Source organism: Cryptotermes secundus, unplaced genomic scaffold (assembly GCF_002891405.2).
Source record: "Cryptotermes secundus unplaced genomic scaffold, Csec_1.0 scaffold872, whole genome shotgun sequence".
In the NCBI taxonomy this organism is placed as follows: Eukaryota; Metazoa; Arthropoda; class Insecta; order Blattodea; family Kalotermitidae; genus Cryptotermes; species Cryptotermes secundus.
Genome location: NW_019730114.1, coordinates 205,757 through 228,001, shown reverse-complemented (window position 1 = coordinate 228,001; position 22,245 = coordinate 205,757). Strand labels below are relative to the sequence as shown.

At 37.7% G+C, this 22,245-nt stretch overlaps 3 protein-coding genes across 5 annotated transcripts in view; 2 read left to right on the top strand and 1 right to left on the bottom strand.

Moving 5' to 3' along the window:
- The window catches only part of LOC111866241 (carnitine O-acetyltransferase), a 38,176-nt gene extending 34,284 nt beyond the window's left edge, over positions 1 to 3,892 (top strand). For all 3 annotated transcript variants that reach the window (XM_023855011.2, XM_023855010.2, XM_023855012.2), the window contains exons 13-14: positions 174 to 311; positions 1,221 to 3,892. In XM_023855011.2, coding sequence (XP_023710779.1) covers positions 174 to 311; positions 1,221 to 1,442 — 360 coding nt within the window. In that variant the 3' untranslated portion in view covers positions 1,443 to 3,892. The remainder of the gene's footprint in view (positions 1 to 173; positions 312 to 1,220) is intronic.
- Positions 3,893 to 11,004: 7,112 nt separating this feature from the next.
- On the bottom strand, positions 11,005 to 13,644 carry LOC111866244 (actin-related protein 2/3 complex subunit 5-A). Its single transcript, XM_023855014.2, has 3 exons — positions 13,368 to 13,644; positions 12,655 to 12,727; positions 11,005 to 12,120 (listed from the first exon to the last, which is right to left on the bottom strand). The coding sequence occupies exons 1-3, from the start codon at positions 13,511 to 13,513 to the stop codon at positions 11,881 to 11,883; spliced, it is 459 nt and encodes a 152-aa protein (XP_023710782.1). The 5' UTR covers positions 13,514 to 13,644; the 3' UTR covers positions 11,005 to 11,880.
- A 2,982-nt stretch (positions 13,645 to 16,626) lies between these two features.
- Positions 16,627 to 20,011, top strand: LOC111866234 (60S ribosomal protein L35). Its single transcript, XM_023854996.2, has 4 exons — positions 16,627 to 16,735; positions 16,962 to 17,098; positions 18,911 to 18,992; positions 19,812 to 20,011. Exons 1-4 carry the CDS (start codon positions 16,733 to 16,735, stop codon positions 19,959 to 19,961), a joined length of 372 nt encoding a protein of 123 aa, XP_023710764.1. The 5' UTR covers positions 16,627 to 16,732; the 3' UTR covers positions 19,962 to 20,011.
- Positions 20,012 to 22,245: the final 2,234 nt, after the last annotated feature.

Sequence of the window (22,245 nt, the reverse complement as noted above, 5' to 3'; positions counted from 1 at the left end):
CACTAATCCACATTATCACTTAACCCAGATGATCCCCCCCAGTTTAGCAAGGGTTTACTGTATATAAGAATAGTAGGTAACACAGTCTTCAAGAAGTTTCTTTGAGTCTGCTGTTTTAAAGTGGTGATATATTCTCTATGAATATCTCTATGCTTTGTATGTGTTTCCTTCAGGCTGCACTTGGACTAGGTGTAGACAGGCATCTGCTAGGCCTGAAGCTTGCAGCAATTGAAAATGGAATGCAAATACATCCTCTCTACAGAGACCCGTCATATGTGCGTAGTACACACTTCAAAATAACAAGCAGCCAGGTAAAGCTTTTATATTTCATTGAAACATAACTTCATGTATTTTAGTAAAACTAATTTTAAAGTTTTTTGGGCTATTATTTTAATGGCTAAAATTTCACACATTTTGTATTTCTTATTATTATAGGTTTCTTGCATTTTCTAAGTGTGTGTGCTATATAGTTCAGGATAACTAGTTATCCAAAGTTTTATATTTGTATAAGTATATAAAACTACAGTGACTTAAATATAATGCACCTTCACTTTCTCCAGTTTTTATGCTTTCCAGACAGGTTTTTGTTCTACTGTGCCTGGAGATATTGAATCAGGCACCATTGTTTCTTTACAGTATTAATACAAGATTTTTCACATTTGTGATTTTTCTTTTTAGTATTAATCTTATCTTTAGTTGCTGTATTTGCAGATTGGGTCATGTTAACTTTGGTATTTAAACAATAAATCCCATTTTCGGGATATGCTTTAGCAAGAACTTTGCCTCTTACTTGAAATTCATCAGAATCATATAACTTGCAACAGTTTCAAACATATAGAACAAACAAACATTTTCATATAAAGCTTGCCTTGTACCTTGAATCATGAAAATCCTTAGATGAGGATTACACAGAACTAAACAGAAAATGACACATTCTGAAGTTCAGAGTTGCATAATTTGCCATGCAGTTACAGCAGAGCATACCACCACTTTACACTAAATTTGTGTTGTCACTCTTACAGTAATCTGTAATTAAGTTCTTTTGAAGTAAAGAGAAGTTATTTCTGCAGGCAGGAAAATTCCCTGTATTGTTGCCTCTGTGGTCACACAATACTGCCGCTGGTGCTGGTGCAAGCAGCACATTTGTCACACTTAAACTCAATCCCATCTATGCCTTCAGTTTATATGCATTATTTTTTAATATTAGTATGTACTTTCAGGTTGCAGGGAAAGGTAATTCAGTGATGTGTTACGGCCCAGTGGTTCCTGATGGCTATGCTACTTGCTACAATCCCTTGGGAAACACAATAAACTTTGGTTTAGCAGCTTTCAAATCAGGCCATGGTACTGATGTAAAGGCCTTCCATGATGCCCTGATGGTTTCATTTGATGACATGGAAAAAGTGATGGCCGTTGGTCATCAAACTAGAGCAAAGCTGTAATTTATTATAAGCCTTTGTGTTCTATGTAATTTTATGAGGATGGTCTCTGAGCATTATCAGAATGGAACTATTGAATGTACACTAGGCATGTGATATTGGTTTGTTAGGATTTGTTCAGTATTGTATAAGATGTTTTCATTGCATACCTTTTTGCTCCAATGTAGCAGTATAATAACAAAAGCAAAATATTGCATTTTAAAGGTTTTTATTGCACTAGAGCAGTTCATTGCACAAGGATAAAATTAAGAAAAGGTAATTGATACACCAGTGATGTGTATATAGAACATAATAAAATGCTGAAATGTTACTGGGACATGTCTGTGGTTTGACACACTGGATAGGTTGGAAGTAATTAAGTCTGTCCATCTAGTCATATGATATCTGAACTTTCCATTCCCATGGAATTTTTCTGTTTTATTTTGAATGACCCAAAGATTTTACTGGAGCCAACTTTACTTCTGTACAACAGGAGTCCATTATAATGACAGTTCATAATAGCATGAAAAATTGACAGTAAAACAAGTTCTCATTATAGGCAGTTTAAAACTTGGAAGTATATAAATTGCTCCAAAAACTAAAATTACACCGTATTGAATTTTTATCATAGACAGTTTAGAACGTATAAATGTACTTGTATAAATTTATCCTAAAATTAAAAGAAGGTGAATAATCGCGATTGTCTCGTAACAGGTGAAAACATGAGTTTGTAAGGGAATAAATAGTAATTCTGTAATACATAAGTTGTGTTTGAATTATATCATCAAATTTTAAGTCGATACAGAAAAGAAAAAATGTCAAGATAGCTTAAAAACATTTATTTTTTTAAGTACTATGAACTCCTTTATGATACTAACAATTGAACAGACATGTTGACTGTGTAGTCTAGTGCTCAGTTGTGATTGCTCATATGACTGAACTTACTAGTGTTTCTGTTTTCATTTTTCTCCATTGATGCACATTTTCTTGAACCCTTTTGTATATTATGTCCTTTATTGCTGCCAGAACACAGAACCTACATGAGCACATATCTCATTGTCATGACCAAGTCTGCACACACACTTAATATTCATGTGAGAAATGAGAAGGCATGCACAGTGTGAGCATGCTGCTGCTTTGCAGGTAGGCAAAATAAGAGGTTGATAGTCATAAATTAAAAGTAGTAAGTTGCATACAAGTTTCTATTTATAGAAGAATCTTTGTGGGACATAAAGTGAGCAGTAAAGTTGGAAAATATTCGTGAATTTACATGTCCATTAAATGGTGTTGTGGTAGGCTTGGTTGTGTGGGTATCCTTTGGGCCATGCTAGTATCTTTCATGGAGATTTTGTTCAAATTAAATCATTGGACTACCCCCAGCTCTACTCAGGTTTGTTCACCTACAAGTGGGACAGTCATTTTCCCTGCAACTATCCATGAGGTTCTCACCACTAATCAGTCTGCTCAAACTCAGACTCGTCATGTGAAAAGTTCTTGTATAAATAGGGACCAAAAGAAGTGGAGTGGATGGTGGGAATAACTCAGTGTGCAGGTAATAAGTACAATTCCAGTAAAATTGTGCTGCACCAAACTAGGCAATCAGATGGAACATCTCATCTCTACATATAATTTTTAAGTTCAGAGGGGAGTGAGCTAGGCCAGGCCAGCCCTGCAGGATGACAGGTGATGTAACCACACCAGACCACACTATTTTTGGGGAAAGGAAAATCCCTCTAATTTTCATTCCCTGTGATGTGCTGAAAAGCTGCCTTGCAGCAAATGCATTGAGACTGCGGGGGACAAAAACTAATCTTTTAACAGGTTAAAGACACAAGAATGTTGTGTTGCCAGAATTACACATGACTCTTGTGGAATATAAATTAATATCTGAGTCATGTCATATCTATATATATATACATGAATTGCAAAATGAGAGAGATTAGCTCACAGCAAAAATTCTGAAAAAGTATTCACCTTAAAATCAATGAATTGTATGAGGGTGATTCAGAAGCATTTGCCTCACTGTTTTTCTTGGCAGAAAATTATCAAAAATGGTTGAAATTTGGTGTGTGTGCGTGTGTATACTTGCATTCTTTACTAATGAATACTATTTTTCTCCATAATACCTGTTCTTTACTGTGATGTTAAGATACGTGGAAAAAGTGCCTGCACTCCTTATTGGTAGAAGTTCTTTGGGGTTTTTCAGAGCCACATTTTCACTTCCACAATTATCTCATTATCATGAAACATTCGTCCATGAATGGCGTTCTTCAGTGGACCAAACCAATAGAAGTTCCATATATTGAGATCCAGACAATATGATGGGTGGGGTGACACAGTCCAATGCACTTTTGTGATGACTTCAGTTATTCACAAATTGGTATGTGGTTTTGTGCTGTCATGCAAGGGGACATCTTCCATTTTCTGTTCTGGCTGAACTCGTCACATTTGACTCTTGAATATCTATAGGGTGGTGATGTACACCTCAGAACTGACAGTTGTTCCTTTCTCCCTAATGTTAGTGAAAGTCACCCAGGTGTCAAGGACATGTTCACTGCACATATATGATTCGTTTTCCCCCCACTAAAGAACACTTTCTGAACAACTGGAATATAAGAAAATTTGAAATTGATATGAATGTAACCACAAAATTCTGTCTCTTGGTAATGCTGTAAAGAAGAGCGATTTTCTATATTCTCATAAATATTGTAATATTTACAGGAATTTCAATATCTGGAAAATTCCTTTCTTGAGGGTTGGAAGGCCTTAAATTACCGATCCTGTGTTCATCGTAATCTCAGTGATCACTTACATTTTATAACCTTGTGCCTTATGATGCAAGTTTGCCATAGAAATCTGTGATATTTATTGTTCTAAATCAGAGAACACTGTTATATTCTTTGGACATGGTATTTGGTTTAAATAAGGCAGAATAAGTCTGATATTCATAAGAATTTGTGGAAGAATATTGCTGTCATTAGTATCATTGAAGTCATTATATGGATGTGTTTCTAGAAAGTAGATTTAGTGCTGCTTGATTTAGGTTATCTTAAAATCCTCTGATTGTTGTCAAGGTGGTTATTAATTGTGAATGTGAACATCAAGTTTTCTGTTGGATTTGAGGTTCTCATGGCAGTGACTGCAATGAGTATAGTCTTCTGGGTTATAATCATGTGTAGTTCAGAGAGAGCCTAATGTTTCAGAGGAATGTGTTGCTTCCATCATCAGGGTTGAAGAGTAAGCCAAGCAAACCTTGCTTGCTGTCTGCTTCTGCTGGTTTATTGTATGGTATACTCTTTGACTCTGAAGATGGAGGTGATACGTTCCTCTGAGATGTCAGGCTGTCTCTGAGCTGCATAGTGTTACAACCCAGAAGACCATACTCTTCATGTAGTTTTCTGTTATTGCATGAAGATCTATATGCAGTAGAACCATACATTGGATGTAGAAACTGAATTTAATTTATATTTGAAAATTAATGATATTCTTTAATATTTCATTTGTCAGTATGCTATAAAATTATACAGCAGAACCCCTGTTTAAGGTTTGTTTTAGGACTAGTGGATTTGGACACTAAACTGAGGAAAATTAATTTAATACTAAAGGTTGGGATCTTTAAATCTGAACATTAAATGAGGAAAAACTGTAAACCGAGGGACACAAAGTGGGGGTTCCACTGTACGTGAATATATAAATATTTTATATATAGCCTAGCAAATGTAATTTAAGTTTCATGGTTTATATAATAAAGTTTGTATGTGAATTATCAATTAGAAAGATGTTTCACTCTGTGCAAGTTATTTTCCATCACCACCACAGTCTGCCTACATTTTTTCCAGGATGGGTCATCTTATGATAAAAGTCTCAGTCATTCTTTTCTCTCCTGCAGTAAGTACTGTCCAGTCTTCCCCTGCTGCATCTATTTTGTATATCTTAACAATGGTAAGTCATAAATTACAAAAAAAAAGTAATAAGGATTATATCTGGAGTGGGACCTAGAGACTCTTGTAGGGATCTTTTTAGGAAATTGAATATACTGCCATTGTCATGTGAATACATTCTCTCGTTGATGATGTTTGTGACTTATAACCAAACTAAATTTTGTTCAGGTTTAGATGTTCATGGTTTGAATACAAGAAATCGAAAGCAATTATATTTGCCAAACTCGAATCTTTCTGCTTTTCAGAAAGGTACTATGTTTACTGCTATTAAACTATTCAACAGATTGCCCATAACCATTCAAAGCCTTAAAGAGGATAGAATTAGTTTTAAAAATAGGCTGTTTTTATATCTCCTTTTATACAGTTTCTGAATATGTGGAGCATAACATAAACAATTAGTTTTAATTATTTTGTTATCTGTGTGTTTGTTTAAATTTTGTATGACGACCTTCATGTCCATTTATTTGGACTTTTGAAATGAAATATATGTATGTATGTATAAAATATCTGATGTAGTTATTAAAATTAACATAGCAGCATATAACTGATAAGCATATCATTCTTCAGGACCAGATTCATCTGGCTCAGGATATGGACCACTGGTGGGCTCTTGTGAACATGGTAGTGACCTTCCAGGTTCCATCATAACATGTTGGGAAATTCTTGAGTAACTGAGCAACTGGTGGCTTCTCAAGAAAGACTAAGCTCCATGGAGTTAGTCCTGCTTTCAAGTATGCTTACTGTGGTGTTTCATACAAATATTTTTTATTGGGTGGCAAGCACCACCACCTCCTGCTCATTGTTGCTGGCAAAGTAGTGGCCTTTCAAAGTGTTTGAGGGGTTCAAATGAAAATCAAAGGGAGCAGGATCAGTGTTCTATGGTGGATGTTAAAAGCATAGATGCCAAAGTGTTTCAGCAGTATGAGAATGGGCAATGTCATGCAGCAACACATGTGACAGTTTACCACAGCATATACTCCAAATTGCCAGCCTCAGCTTGCCACTGTGACATGCACTTTTTATCATATACCATTCTTGATAATGCTCAAGGATTAGTCCCTGTAAATCCTGGAACACTGTTAGCATCACTCTTCCCATTGTTGGTTGAGATTTGAGCTTTTTTGTTTGGAAGTGAGATGTTTTCACTCCATACTCTGATGCATGGTCTCTGGCTCGTAAGTGTGTCATCATCTTAAATTAGCAACACTTTTATAAGATCAGCTTTGGCATTTAATTTCAAGAGAGTTTCATCTAAAAAACTGGTTTATTTTCCTTGGTATTAATGTCTGGGCCAGTAAAAATTGTCCACAAACTAAGAGTTGAGAGAAACGGGTCTCAATTTTCACTATCATGAATGCCTAAAATTCCGTACAAATTGACAAGATTGATCACATTCTGAGGGGTTACCCTCTTTGTATAAGCTCAATAAATTTTAGTATTTCTGTGTGTAGTTAATATAATGATTATTTTATGGGAACTGTGTTTATTTCAGTACTCTGCTGGCTGTTTCCCATCTTCAGTATTTGCAGTATTTTCAACTTCTGGTAGATTCTCTAACTATATTTATTTTCAGATTGGTCCAAATGACTTTATTCTTAGGACATGAAACATCATTTTACAGCGATTTCCTCTTTCATATCTAATTTTTTATCACTTCAATCATAATATTTGGAAATCAAACCTTTTATATGTATGACATTTATTCCTGTGAAGAAAGTACTCTATTTTGTCTCTCCTCCACTTCTCTGTCCAACCTTTTCATTTTAGCACACTCAAGAATCAGAATTTTAAAATCATGCCAGTTAAGTGATTCATGACTGTGTCTGCATATAACAACATGAGAACTGCTGAGATTTTCATGAAATTGGATAATATTCTAGTTTTGGTAAAAGCTGCAGAAGATTAAAGCAAAATACAGTTGAACCTCGTTTAACAAGAATAATTCATTCCAGAATCTTACTCGTAATGCAAAACACTGGTTAAGCGAAACAATTTTTCCGTATAAATTAATGTAAAATACGATAATGCATTCCATGCCAAAAAAAATACTCAAGAAATTTTATGTATAAGGTTTATTCAAAGAAAATTATATATACATTGGTAAGGAGCATAAATCATCTTAATGTTTTCTTCTATGCAGAATGAACCAACCTGGAATGCGAATTCGATTTGCAGAAAAAAAAAATCCAAATAATTTGTTTATTATTTATGACACATATCTAATTCTCTTTTACTAGAAAGCTGTCTAGAGACATTTGTTTTTGCTGATGCTTCAAAATTTGGTGAAAATGCGACACATTATTAAATAAATTTGTAGCGCGCATAGCCACTGCCTTATTAGGGTGATGCTTCTCAATGTATGATACAACAGTTTCCCATGCTTTCAGCATTTCTCTTATTGCGCCAGAAGATTGTTGCTTTGCTGTTACCTCCTCCTCTGACAAACTCTCCTCCACAACTTCTTGCTGTGAAACACAATGCAACTCCATAAGCTCTTCGGTGGTCAGCTCTTGGCTGTGCTCTTCCACAAGCTCATCGATATCATTGTTACCCACCTCCAGCCCCATGATCTTGGCCAAAGACACAATCTCGTTGACTACAGGTTCCACAGGTACTATCTCAAACCCCTCAAAGTCACATTCGACAACTCTCTCCGGCCAAAGCTTCTTCCAAGCAGAAGTGAGGGTTCTCTTTGTAACCCCTTCCCACACCTTTTCGATCATCTTGAGGCAGGCAATGATGTGTAAGTGATATTTCCAAAACTCTCTGAGAGTGAGTTGGTCCCTTCAGTCACCTCAAAACAAAGCTCTAAGAGTGCTTTAGTGTACAGCTTCTTAAAGTTAGAAATAACCTGCTGGTCCATAGGCTGGAGTAACGGAGTGGTGCTGGGAGGCAGAAACTGGATCTTGATGAATTTAAATTCTTCAAGGAGGTCATCTTGTAGGTCTGGAGGATGGGCAGGAGCGTTGTCCATAACAAGCAAGACATGGAGTGGCAGATTCATCTCAAGCAAATATTTTTTCACAGAAGGACCAAACACTTCATTGATCCAATCAGTAAAAAGGTCATGTGTCACTTTCGCCTTGCAATTTCTTTTCTTTTATCCATATGAGGAGCAACCTTTCAACATTGTCAAGAATACGTAACCGTTGCGTAGATATTCTTGTCACTCCCTTTGAAGCATTTATTTATCTCCTTAATCTTGTCCTTGTTCTTGAGAGCAGTGCAAATCGTTGATGTAGACAGATTGTATGTGCGTGCTAGATCAGCCATGCTCACACCCCGTTCTCGCTTTTCAATGATTTTACATTTCATTTCTACAGCTATTTTTATTCTCTTATGGCTGTCTTTTTGCTGTCTTTGTCACAGATAATATGTCTGAACAAAAGTTTGGAAAAATGTGTGATCACAAGCAACACTAAGATGCTAGCAGAACGAGTGCTAAACACAGACTGATGTAGCAAGCGCACAATTCGGGACTTCCCCTCTCGTCGCTCGTTAAGCGAGTCATTTTTTTTTACAATTTGTTTTGCTTGTTAAGTGAGGTTCCACTGTATATAAGGATCAGGATTTTTGTGCTAAACATTTACTGCACTAAACACTGTTTCAAACAGAAGTCATAGAGAAAAGTGAAATCTGTCCCAGTTTTACTTTCTTTCTGGCACATTCAAAATCAGAAGTAGCAAAAATGTGCCAAATAGGTTCATCATATATATCTGCAGGCAACACTTGGGAACTGCTGAATTTCTATGAACTTTTAACACTGGGTGATATAAATAAAATTTGTTGTCACAATCCTATTTTGGTTAAATCTGACAACAGTAACGAATTTCTGCATGCTTTTAGCGAAACTTACTGAATATTTACCAGGTGGAAAGGTGTTTCATGTAGAAGAAAAATGAAACATGTTTTATGCCCAGTGAACTTTTTCTGCAAGTCTTGCATTTTTAAGACAAAAATGAGCTAACATGCCAAAACTGTTATGCTATGCATGAAGGTAAAGGTAAAATCATTGTGCCTATTAAGGACAACACCATGAAGTGGAAGCGGCGCTCCACACATTCTTAATCTCAGTGCTAGATGGAGGTGAGCTTCACGCCCTGGCTGTTTTTCCTCCAGCAAAAGAACCCCCACTTTCCACTGGACAGAAAACTGAGTGGGCCCTAGAGCCACTCCAAATGCTGTGGAGAGAAAAATCACTTTCCTCCACTGGAAATCAAACCAGTTCTCTGGTTGTCCAGTCTATAGCCTAGGCCATATAAGAACTGAACTATCCTGGCATGTGTACATATCCTAACTTGTTACTTCTTTTATTTTGTTCTTGCTTCCTTCTCTTTTTCTTCCTTTCCCCATTCTTTCTCTCCCTACCCTTCACCTCTCTCAAATTTCTTATCACAGTATTTTCTTTCAAATTCTGAAGTGTACTATTTACTGCAATCAGTGTGTGAAAGTTGTCACAGAAATGACCAACACACACAGTGAAACGTATAATCATGTTTAAATTTATGAAAAGGTGTCTTAAATTTTCTTCTTCACTGCCATGTCTGGGGCTCACCTGTTCTTTAAAAATGAAATGGACAGTCATGTGGAACATGAAGCTGAAAGCCACTAACTTCCATTAATAACCTCAGAATGCATATTTCATCTCCGTGAAACATGCAATATATGCCATGATTTAAAGATCTCTGGCTCTGCCTGCATATGACAGTAAAATATTGCAATGCTGTTTTCAGACTGTTTCAACTCCACACATTGAAGCATTTAGCTGCAAGGTTGCAGTAGTTAGAATGCAGACAAAGATAAGAGCTAAAGTTTATATCAATGTTATATCAAATAAAATTGCTATCTTTCTGGACATTATCCATCATCCTGTTTTTTATTACAAGGGTTGTCCATAAAGTAAAGACTGCTATCATATGAGTATATGCACCATTTGGTTACTTTGCCTGGAACATTTTCTTTTCCATCCTCCCTATGTTCCAGACCTGGCACCTAGTGATTTTCACTTGTACACACATTTGAAGCAGTTTCTGAGTGGTTCATGCATGATGAAGCTGTGAAGAAGACAGTTAAAGACTGGTTCAATGGACTTTTGGTGGATTTCTACAATGCAGGCATAAACTTGTCACATGGTATGACAGGCGCCTAAATCTTGATGGGGATTATGTAGAAAAATGAATTAACGTCTGCAGTAATGATGTAAAATAAAATTCTTTAATCTTATTTACTTTTTTACCACCAAACTGCCTTCAATTTTTTGATCTACGTAAAACAATGTTTCTGAGATTGGACTCTGCCTCTGTCCTCCGGTAGAGAGCCTACTCAGTTGGACCCAATCGAAAGAGCTAGTTTCTATAACACAAGGCAGAATATAACCACAGCAGGATTTAAGACAAAAACAGTATAATGGATAATGTCCAAAAAGCCAACTGTGCAGGCAAGGATGTTCAGTAATGGTCAGACTCATCGGGTGTTTCAGGTGAAAGCCATTAATGTGAAAACGGGAGTTCGTTTAAGCTTCATGGATGGGTTATATTGTACTTATACAAACCAGAACTAAATTCACCCAACAGATTCCAGTGCAAATCTCCTCCCAATAACAATTTTTGTCCAAATGCAAACCAGTTTTAGAGAGGAAATGTATATAAATGGCACAGATGGATACACCTATATATTTGGTCATACTGTACAAAGAACAAGTAGAACAGCTAACTTACAGTATATAGCAAAGAACAAAGCATTCAGGAACATGACAAATGTATGGATGCTGTAACACATCAGTAACATATTATAAATGTAATTACAGCTATTCTGTTAGAATCTCTGGCTACAGATACAAAGACCAAACAATGGAGGTTTGTGCCTTGGATCTGCACCATAGAAGAGGTGTGATGGTCATCAGCCTCAGACTGTAATATCAGTTTCAGCCTGACAATATTCAAATTGAGTCTGTATACTTGTCACGCATTATTCCACTATCCTTTCTTCAGGTATTCAACAGATATGCATACTTTGTAGGAAGAGAAAGCAGAAGAATAAAAGAGAACTTATACTCCAAGCAAAGGCTATTTTTGTATCTTATGCACTGATAAACCGCATGCACTGCTGAGTTAGTTAAATATTTATATTTTAAATAAACTATAAAATAGAACTGTAAAATATAATACATATGTGTGTGTGGTTGAACTGTCTTCACCTTGCTCATGGTTAATATAAAGCACATTTTCATAAGGTACTTGTGTACAAATACTTCAATCTACACAGTTAAATATAAATCAGAACCATTTTCATTGACTGGTAAAAGACTGTACACTGTTGATATAATGACTATAACTCATGGACATAAAAACTGTATGTCTTTTAGAATTTTATAACAATAAATTTTATAAACATCTCATACATAAACACTGTCTTTTCTTTCACTCTGAGTCATGCATACATTCTTGTGGAATGGTATGTACATGAAAAATAAATGACAAATTATTAGAAACTATTTTAAGTGCCATGACTGTTCAAGTTATTCATGCTCGCTTAGTGTCTGAAAGAACTCGCATGATACTTCCCACACCACCAACAACATATGCTTTTTCATGCCACAAGAGAAGATGACCACTGCTCCCTTCTGATGGTGACTCAAACCCTCGGTACACATACTTCATTAGCACATCCACTAGGTCTCGGTCCAGTGAGCCTACAGCTTGTTCAATTTGGGAGGCTTTGATTGCCAGCAACACTCTCAATGTTAGGTTCAAAGCATTGTCCTGCAAAACATTATATCTTATGTTACTTACAGCTACATTTTATTTTCATACTCCTTTAATCGTAAGAAAGTATTATAAACAGTGTAGAAAAGAATCACTACATACACACCCAGAACCATACTTCAGATAATATCCTCAAAAATTATCATACAAAACAGTGCTGAAGTCTAAACCCATTTGCACAGTGTGTTACAAAAGTGTTTTCTCATGTTTCTTCATATATTTAATAATAAATATTATGTTAACCATATTCAAATAGTCTGTGGTCCAAGATTTTATACTATTATTTTACACATATGCAAAGGCATTTTACATTATTTTGTGTTTGGGAATGGAACCAACGAATGAAAGAAACACTGATTCCATGTACAGTATGAACTATCAAAAGCATCAGAAGTCAGGTCTTTAATATATGTAACTGGCAGAGAGGTAAATCACATGAATCCTTTAGAGCACCAAGACTAGAAATGACAACAGAGCACTCTTGAGCATTTAGGGTCTAGGAGGGAACTGAACTGCTTGCATTTGACACACCTTGATTTGCTGGTTTTTTGATCCTAATGGAGCATTTCGTAGCACAGCCTTCAAAGCATCAATATGTCGCCCCCTGGAAACTATTAAGGCAAAATGTTTCTGTAAATGTTTAATTCAAATTTAAACGAATTTCACATAATTTACACATTCACCAGCAGTAAATTTTCCATGCAGCCACAATAACCTGGTCCTCAATTTTTGGCAAGGCCTGTTTAGTGGTGTACCAGTATGCCTATACTGATGAATGTATTTCCTTATACTCATTTACTCTTGGAGGAATGACATTTTAGTACGGCTAACCTAATACAAATTTCCTACCGATACAGCTTAAGCTATATATCAGAAAGTGCTTCCTTGAACTGAAATGGCCATACCGCAGAATTCGGCAGCACACCTTCCTTATTATTTGGTAACCTTTATATGCTTTTGTTCATTACACTGAACTAGTAACTAATGTTGGCACCTTGAATATGCGATAAAATAAAATGGTTTCATGCACGAAAAAAAAAACGTAACATCAACGCAAACACTTCTTTTATTTCAGTAATAATAAATTACATTCATGATCCTTCGGCTCAGAACGGGCTCGTCCTCCCCAACAATGAATAATGCAGTGTATGCCAGTAAATGCCAACAGTCAAAACAATAATTGGCAGTATAATTAAAACATCTGCGATTTTGAAAGTTTAATCTCATAATTATGAAAAGGATACTGGTTCATTAAGGCTGTAACTTCTGCTTCGTCTGGTCCAACAGGCGTTGACAGTAATTCTGCTTGTTCCTCTTCTCTATAATTGTCTTCATTATACTGATCAACATCAATTTTCCTGAATGCAGAACTAGATGTATTTTTGGCCATCGTTAAAAACAAAACCTGCACAAATAACACAAAAATTTATACCACAAAACCTTTCTTCCCAGTACCTCCTACACACTTCACTCACACATTCATCCTCCCCGATCCTCCCCTTTGCTATTATACTGCTATTCGCAGACTTGGTATAAGTCACAGTAGATACCGTATACGAGCTGCCGGCTGCTTCTAGTCAGATTAGTAAGTGAATTTGCACACAGCGTGAAGGTTACTCGTCTTCCGCATATGCAGTCAATGGTTGGGTCGAACAATATTGCTGCACTAGTTTTCTGACTTCGCCGTTCTCAGCAGAATTATCTGTGGATCTGAGAGCTCCCTAACTGAGATAAGAATTTTAGGTGTGTCTGGGTTAGTCGTCAAACGGAAGCTATTACACTGAGAAGGACGTTTCCATTGTGTATCGTGTATGAGCATTCATACAATATTACTTCCTTTCATAATGCTACCTGCATGTTGTAGGAAAAGTTCTTTGCAGCCAATTGCGAAGTTGATAAGCAATGTATGTAAATTTATGAAGAGTTGTTAGATGAGCTTTAGTAGACTTCATGTAGATTCACATAAACGTACCAGAGGCGACATGTGTATCAGGGAAATCAGTCAATCGACCTAAAAATTATCTTGATAATTTGATGTGTCGACGTCGTTTGAGAACCATCACGAAGTATGGGTTAGAAAATCTCCGAAGGCAACACTGGAGAGTATCAACCAAGCAGGGTATCATATATGTGGAAATATTGCTCTATTTTGGGCGGAGTTGCGAACGTGAGCAAATCCACACAGCTGAAGTATGCGCACAGATATGGAACAGTTTATACTTTTTCTCTTGCTTGCACGTTAAGAGGTACTTCCACCACGCGACCGCTTTCCCTCGCGTTCTTCTGTTTTCAGTAGACATTTACTATCTCTCGCTACACGAGATATAGTTCGAGTACAGTGACGTATTCTGCATCACAAACAAAGACCATCCAACAACCAACTCCGTGGTTTTAGTCCGCATGCGAACTATACCGACCGAGCGACCGCCGCTTATCGGCTAGAAGAAAAAAAAGATTTCTCCAAGGCGTCTGCTACATCATAAACAACATTCCGATATTTATATTAAAGAGATATGTAAGAAAAGTAAAATATAGTAATTGTACTGATTATTAACAGTATACTCTCAGATCTAAGTTAAGATCTTTATTAAGAATCGCGGGGTTACTGCTATTATAGAATAAGATATTTATACGAATGTGCTACAGAAGGCCGGATGGGTATTGCCTAGGCCTTTTTTGTATTTACGTTGTTTTTTCTATAAAAAAATCCCCATGACCTTTAATTTCGGTTTTCTAGACCGGAGACAAGGACCGTCACTATCGAAAATAGATATAAAACAGAAACCGACCGCAGGTCAGCATGAACAGGGTCCGACACATCCACGAATTTGAACGGAGTTTCACAACGTAAGAGCAAAGAGAATCTCTTACGAGATATTCGTAAATATAAGAATGAAGGTTGTCGCATAACGTACACGGATAAGACACACGTTTATGAATAACACGCAACACGAACTGGCTGCAGTGGTGACAGTCTTCATGATTTGCACGTTCCTATCTGGAGATGTAAAAATAATTCTCATAAATGCTGGTGGTAAGGAAGACTTCTTACCAAATGAGTATGTCGACGTCAAGTCGAACCAGAGGACATGGTATAACAAATTACGTGTAGCGGTTGAAAGAAAAATCAATTTTTACACTACTTCCACATAGTATTGTAGTCATAGACTACTATAATGTCCGAGTGAATCTAGCCCCGACATGAAATTCCAAGAAGAGAGTAACGATATCGCGGTCAAACGAGAAGGGAATTCCATACGGAGAAGTGTGCGAACCAGATTTTCACCAGCCGATGAAAAATTACTGTCCACCCGTACATCCCAAACTTGCAATAATTTGCAGAACACAATCACAACATTTCACTCCTACGGCCATGTGGTATGATAAGTTTGATACATGTAGGTAGTCCCGATGGGGTAATGAGGATACCACTTCTCTGGAGCCATCAAACGAAAATGGCTTAAGAATTCTGAAGGATGTAGAAGCTTCTTTTTTGAGAAAGGGTGATGATGTATCAAAATATACAGCATCGTGTATTGTACACATTCTCGAAATACTTCTAATCGGCGACTTGAGAAACGAGGTCCTACTGTCATCTACTAGAGCCTTGGAAAAGTGAAGCATAAATTGTGAAATAAACAGACTTATGTCAGGTTGGAGTCCTACGTTTCCGATGCAATGATCCACCGGATTTGGACAGAAGTCATCTACGAAGTGCTACACGTCACCAGTCAATTTGTGGTGCATAGCTTTCCTCTATAGAATATTCAGAACGAAGTTTTCTCTCACCCCCGGCAGTGACTGTACGTATATACTAATTAACTAACTAGCTCAATGGAGCTGAGCCCTCCTTGAGAAGCCGACAGTCGTTCGGCTACCCAGGAATTTCCCAACATTTTGCGGAACCCAAATGTTCATAATCGTGTTCACAAGAATCCTCCATTGGTCCTTATCCTAAGCCAGATCAGTTCAGCCCATATCACCCCATCCTACTTCTCTCAGATCCCTTTTATTATTATCCTCCCATATACATCTTGGTCTTCCTAGTGGTTTCTTTCCTTCTGGCTTTCCCATCAAAATCTTATATGCATTCCTCATTTCCCCTGCGTGCTACATGCCCTTCCTATCCCACCCTAATTGACTTGATCATTGTACTTATAATTGGCGAAGAGTACAAGTTATGAAGCTTCTCGTTATTCAGTCTTTTCCAGCGTGCATATATACTACATAATAACATTCACTCACGCCACTACGCAGAGCTTGCCCCTTCTTCATAATGGTTTCTCGTTTGGCTTAATTTCTCTTCGACCCTGAAGACTGAGGCGATATGTTCATCTTGACTTTCACGGGACTACATGGATATATGTCTCAGAAGTTCATAGTCACTGCTGCGAGAACCTCAACCCCAATTAATTCTACTGTTTCAGCTGACAAAATCTTGAGAAACCAATTGAATCACTTGCCGGGCGCCCGGATCATCAGACACAGATGAACCGACGTCCATATTATTCCGTGCTATGTCATAGACATATCTCTGACGTTGTTGACATGGCGTACAGTTGGACGACGATCTTTGATTGAACACAGGTTCCGGTCCTGATCTACGAAAATGGTGAGTGTGTGAATAATGTTAGCAATCTCTAAATAATCGACGGAATCCTTTCTATATGTGTAATCGTGACCCATTTTGTGTAGTTTTCATAATAGAGAAAGTAAACTAGTATGTCATAAATCCAAGACTCTTTGAAAGAGTGGCTGTGTTGTCTTGTATGTTTTAATTGTGGTTATGATTGAAGTTGAATTTTGCTTGTTTTAAAATTGATTTTGTTTGTATGTAGGGTAAAGTTAAGTGTTCCGAGCTTCGGACGAAAGATAAGAAAGAGCTGCTGAAGCAGCTGGATGAACTCAAAACTGAACTTACCAGCCTTCGGGTTGCGAAGGTGACGGGCGGAGCAGCCTCCAAGCTTTCCAAAATGTAAGCTTCTGGGTGGAAGTGAAATCATGCTTTCAATCTTCCAGCGGCAGTTAAACGATTTTATATGCTATTTGATTATTTCAAATATTCCTTTACTCAGTTGACACCTGGGAGAGTATTTGTATTTATAATAGTTTTGAGAATCGGAACTATCATGCGAATTACTGTAAAAGCAGTAAATTTACATTGCTACCCTGCGAAACTCATGAGGCAATATTATGGATGCATTTGTTAATGGCCAGGTTCCGTAACGTGGGGTTAAAAATATTGTTTATGGAAAAATCCAACTCCGTGGCTTTAGTCCGTAAGCGAACTATACCGACCAAGCGAGAGCCGTTTGTCGGCGAAGTTAGTGCCAACTTTTGTGGATAGAGGGTGCGAAGTTAGTGCCAACTTTTGTGGATAGAGGGTGTCGCGTGGTTTAGCACAACGAATCCCCACGGCCGTTAATTTCGGTTTTCTAGATCGGATATTGATAAAAATTTTAAAAAGTGAGGTTTGTTGCAAAACTCATTTTTCACTTGGAAAGAACAGCAGTACTGTAGTTTAATATAGTGTTAAGAATGTGAAGAATAAAATACATAAATTTAATGTTCAAACTTTATTGAACTTTTATTTTTAACTCGTTATGGATTTGTGGTTTAGTCATTCACTAGACTTCATACAGCAGAAGTGTCATGTGTACGTTTCTTTCATGTTGAGCTTGTACTTAACGGATGTAAAAAATCTATTTTATATTCATAATTCATCAATGGAATTATGTTTTTCTTCAAGGATACTAGTCTTAACTGGAACCATTTTTGCGGGTGCATTTTAGCAATGCAGGTGGTGACTGTATTGCACACATTCTCCATGGCATTTTTGTCTGCAAGCGAACTATACTGACCGAGCAACTGCAGCTTGTCAGCGAAGTTAGTGGCAACTTTTGTGGATATAGGGTGTCGCGTCGTCAGTGCAACGGATTCCCATGGCCGTTAATCTCGGTTTTCTCTACTGGATCCACTACTTTTCCATTTGAAGTAACTCCACAGTTATGTTCACGAGGTTGAGTGGACCTGTTTTAAGACCCACTAGTCAGAAAATCTGGTAGCGCCAGGAATCGACCCCATGGCCTCTGGATCTGCAGCCAGGAACTCTGACCACTAGACCACAGAGGAGGTCCATATTGTACACATATGGCTGTTTTAAATCTTTGTTGTTCTGATAAGAAAAATATTTATCATCCATTTATAACATCTAAGGCTTAATTCATTTCAGTTCAAGCAGGTACTTTTCAAAATTTGTGAGGCTCAGTATCAATGTTATTTTATCAGCTATATCTGCTTTGTTTCATATTATAATGCAAGATGTAACAATAAGCAGCAAGGAAATGCCTGTAAAATAAAACAAGGATGAACAAATGTTAATTAATTATTTAGAAATGCATATCTATGTTTTCATAGTACATTGAACTAAAAGAAATGGTCCCAGTAAAATAATGTTATTGTGAAGGAGTATGTTTGGGTGTCATTTGTATTCAAAGACAATTTTCTCAAATTTCAAGAAACTTGAATATGAACATCCTGTCTCTAGAAATGGATTTGGTCCTCTTCGTGTACAAAGTCTGCTGCAGGCATTTTTCAGATGATTAATACTTCATTATCCACTTACAGTGTTTTAACATAATTTTACTGTTTACTGATAAAACATATTTAGTTATATAATCATTTTTTTCTTTCATTAACAAATCTGAATTTGATTACAGATGTCAGATTTCTTTTAGTACAATATATTGATGACTGAAATGCTAAATATTTCATTCTCTTTCCCTAGACGAGTTGTGCGAAAAGCTATTGCTAGAGTTTACATTGTGATGCATCAAAAGCAGAAGGAGAACTTAAGAAAACTTTTTAAGGTCAGTGTTCTGCAGTATTTTTCATCTTATTTGCCTTGGAAATCTTCATAGAACATCAAGTGTCTAAACCAATTCAATGGAGCAAATGCCTTGTGAAGCTAATGATCACTCAGTTTGTCAAGAAATTCCCTTTTATGGATTTGAAAGTTTTATTGCAATGTTCATAAGAATGCAACCTGCCCATAAGTAATGTGTTAACAGAATTCTTTTCCAGTTGAACTTTGAAACCAAGAGCATAATGGTATGTTTAAGGTCATGATTTGTCATTATCCATCTATTTTTGTACTCTGTAGTTACATGCTTTTGCCTTATTTCACTTTCCTGTGTGTGTTACTAACACAGGGATGTTAATTTACAATATGTGATTTGATATTTTTACTCACTGCATAATGTAGTCTAAGAAATTAGTAAATTTTAAAACATTTGTATTAACAGTAGCAGTTTATGGTCGTGCTATGATGTAATTGTTCAAAAAACATAAAGACCATCTAATCATTGCATGTAAAAAGAACTAGTTTTACAGGATACGAAGGTGAAAGTAAGAAGTCACAAGACTGGAATGAAACTTGACACCTTAAACTGGTTATTTCTGTTTTATATTGTTCATCAAATTAATTTGTAAACACACTTGGGAATTTTTATAGCAGCATTTTAAGAATTGCTCTTTTGGAGGTAAAGAAGACTCCAGAATTAAAGATGGAGAGAGCAGTGGCTTGAACCATCATGTGAATGCTAATATGAGACTTGGTTCAGGTAGAAATCTGAACTTGATAGTGCCATGATTGTACCGAGGTGTAACACTCAATTATTTTGTTTTAGAACAAGAAGTATAAACCTCTGGATCTGAGACCCAAAAAAACTCGGGCAATTCGCCGTGCGCTCTCCAAGCATGAAAGTCGCATCAAGACCCTGAAGGAAATAAGAAAACAAAGAATAAATCCACCAAGAAAGTTTGCTGTTAAGGCTTGAAATGACTGTTAATTTTCTGTATAATAAGTAAAATATACATTTCAAAAATATGTTGTTCTTTATGATATCAGATCCCTTAGTCTGAGTGTAATTAAGTCAACGTAGTCATGCAGGTATGAGTCTCACATGGTAAAGAGAATGGGTTTGGTGATGTTTAGTTAAAACAGATGAGTGGTTTGGAGAAATTGTGATAAGAGTGAAACTTACTGATCTCACATATTTTGCTGTTGCATACAGATACATTTGTATAAATCTAATATGTTCCTTACTCCTATGACTCAGTGATGGTTTTAAAATTCAAAGGGCTGAGCACAGAACACAGAAAATGTTAATGGCCTGGTGATGAGACAGTTTGAATTCAACTCATTTCTAACCTTGTTTTCCTAAGAAGCAGTTTAATGTTTCAGCTTGTCAGACGGTTTTCTTTACCATCATTTTATTTATTAATACAGTTTACATGCTTTAGAAGATTATATTTGAAATGGTTTCCAACCATAAGAATAATGTATTTATATCCCATTTTATATATATTGTGACATGCTGAGCTATGGATGACGCCCCTCCGCCACCAGCCGTGATGCGCTGAGCGAAGCCGAAGCGAGCCGATGTTAGCCGAGTCCTAGCATCCTGGTCGCTAGGCAACACGAGTCAACAGCAGTGACGTCACCAAGTAGTAACAGCGGTTACTTCCGGACAGCGTGGCTAGCAACAAGGCACCAGACGACAATTGTCCGATCAAGGCTACATAAGGAGCAGCGAAGGCTATTCACAGTCAGTTGTACTGAGTCAGTCAGTGAGTCCTCGAGCTACCTCCGAGTTAGTGCCGAGTTAGCCAGCAACCTGTCAGTTGTATTGTGGCATTTGGAGTGTACTAATTGTGATACTGCAGATAGCAGTAATCGGAAATCTGTAATTTGGGTGATTGTAAGTGCGAATGTGAAATAAAATTCGCTATATAAAATATGGCGTGAATTTATTTGTCGCGATATACGCCCGATACGCGACAATTGGTGTCAGAAGTGGGATTAGAACTTACACACGTGACGTTCGGGATTTGGACTTATACACGTGACCAACGAGCTTCGAACTCAAGACACGTGACAATTTGGTGTCAGAATTTTTACGAACTTAAACATGCCTGACAAATAATTGGATTATTGTGCATCGAGTATTTTATTGCTTCAAAATGGAGAAACAGGATATGCAATGAATAATGGAAATGCTGGCAAGAATTGATGCCAACGTGAAATCGGACCAAGTAAAAGCAGATGCCTTCCGAGTGCGGATGGAAAACAGAATAGACGCCGACTTGAAAGCCTGGCGAGAAAAGTGGGATGCAGAGACAAGAGCCATCCAAGAAAAGCCGGCCACAGTGGACACGATACCTGCGACGGCACAACAAGAAGAGGTTCCCATAGTGATACCGGTCGGAGTGACGATGGCCTGCCAAGAAAGGGAGGCACGTCCAGAAGAAGAAGAGCCGACTTCAGCGAACAAGAAACCTGAGGCGGCAGAACTATTAGAGGTACCCGTACAAGACGCCGAAGTAATGCCGGTCGGAGAACCGAAGAAGAAAAGGCGTTGGGACCGACATCGACGAATTATGAGGAACCCGACGCGGGAAAATTGCGGACCCCAGAATAAGTTGGCCGCCGCCTGTAGGAAGGTGTCCCGCTGTGCAACAGTGGCATGGCGCTGGAGAAACATCGTCAGGAAGTCTTGGACCCGAGGAGATCATGAATCCCGGATGAATCTGGCTGCTAACTGCAGGAAGACATCCCGTCGCGCGACAGTGGCACGAGGTTGGAGAAATGCCTCCAAGAAGGAAACTCCCCAGGGAACCTTCGGATGTCAGACGGAAAAGGTGACAACCAAGGGTGTCATCGGAGGGTGTAGATCAGGACAGCGATCGCACCACGAAGGGAGAATTTGTAAGAAGACCATCTACGAGACTGTCAGCGTGAAGATTGTGAAGGGAATGGTTGGATCTTCTGTCGGCCTACGACACGTCAAGGACTGGACACTGTGGAGGTGACCCCCTCCAAAACGAAAAAGACGCAGGGCACAGAAGAGAAGCCGGTAAAATAGAAGAACCGGCCTCCCCAGAGAGAGTGAATGTGCCATAGAATGAAAGTGATGGATGAATGTGATCTTCTGGCGAGCTGAAAGGAAACCGCTCGAGACGAGCTTTGTCTTAAGAGGGGAGCGGATGTACCGGACGAAGAATAGTCGCTGCAGGAAGAGTAGCCGCAACAACAGGAGACACTGCAAGAACAGCCACCGA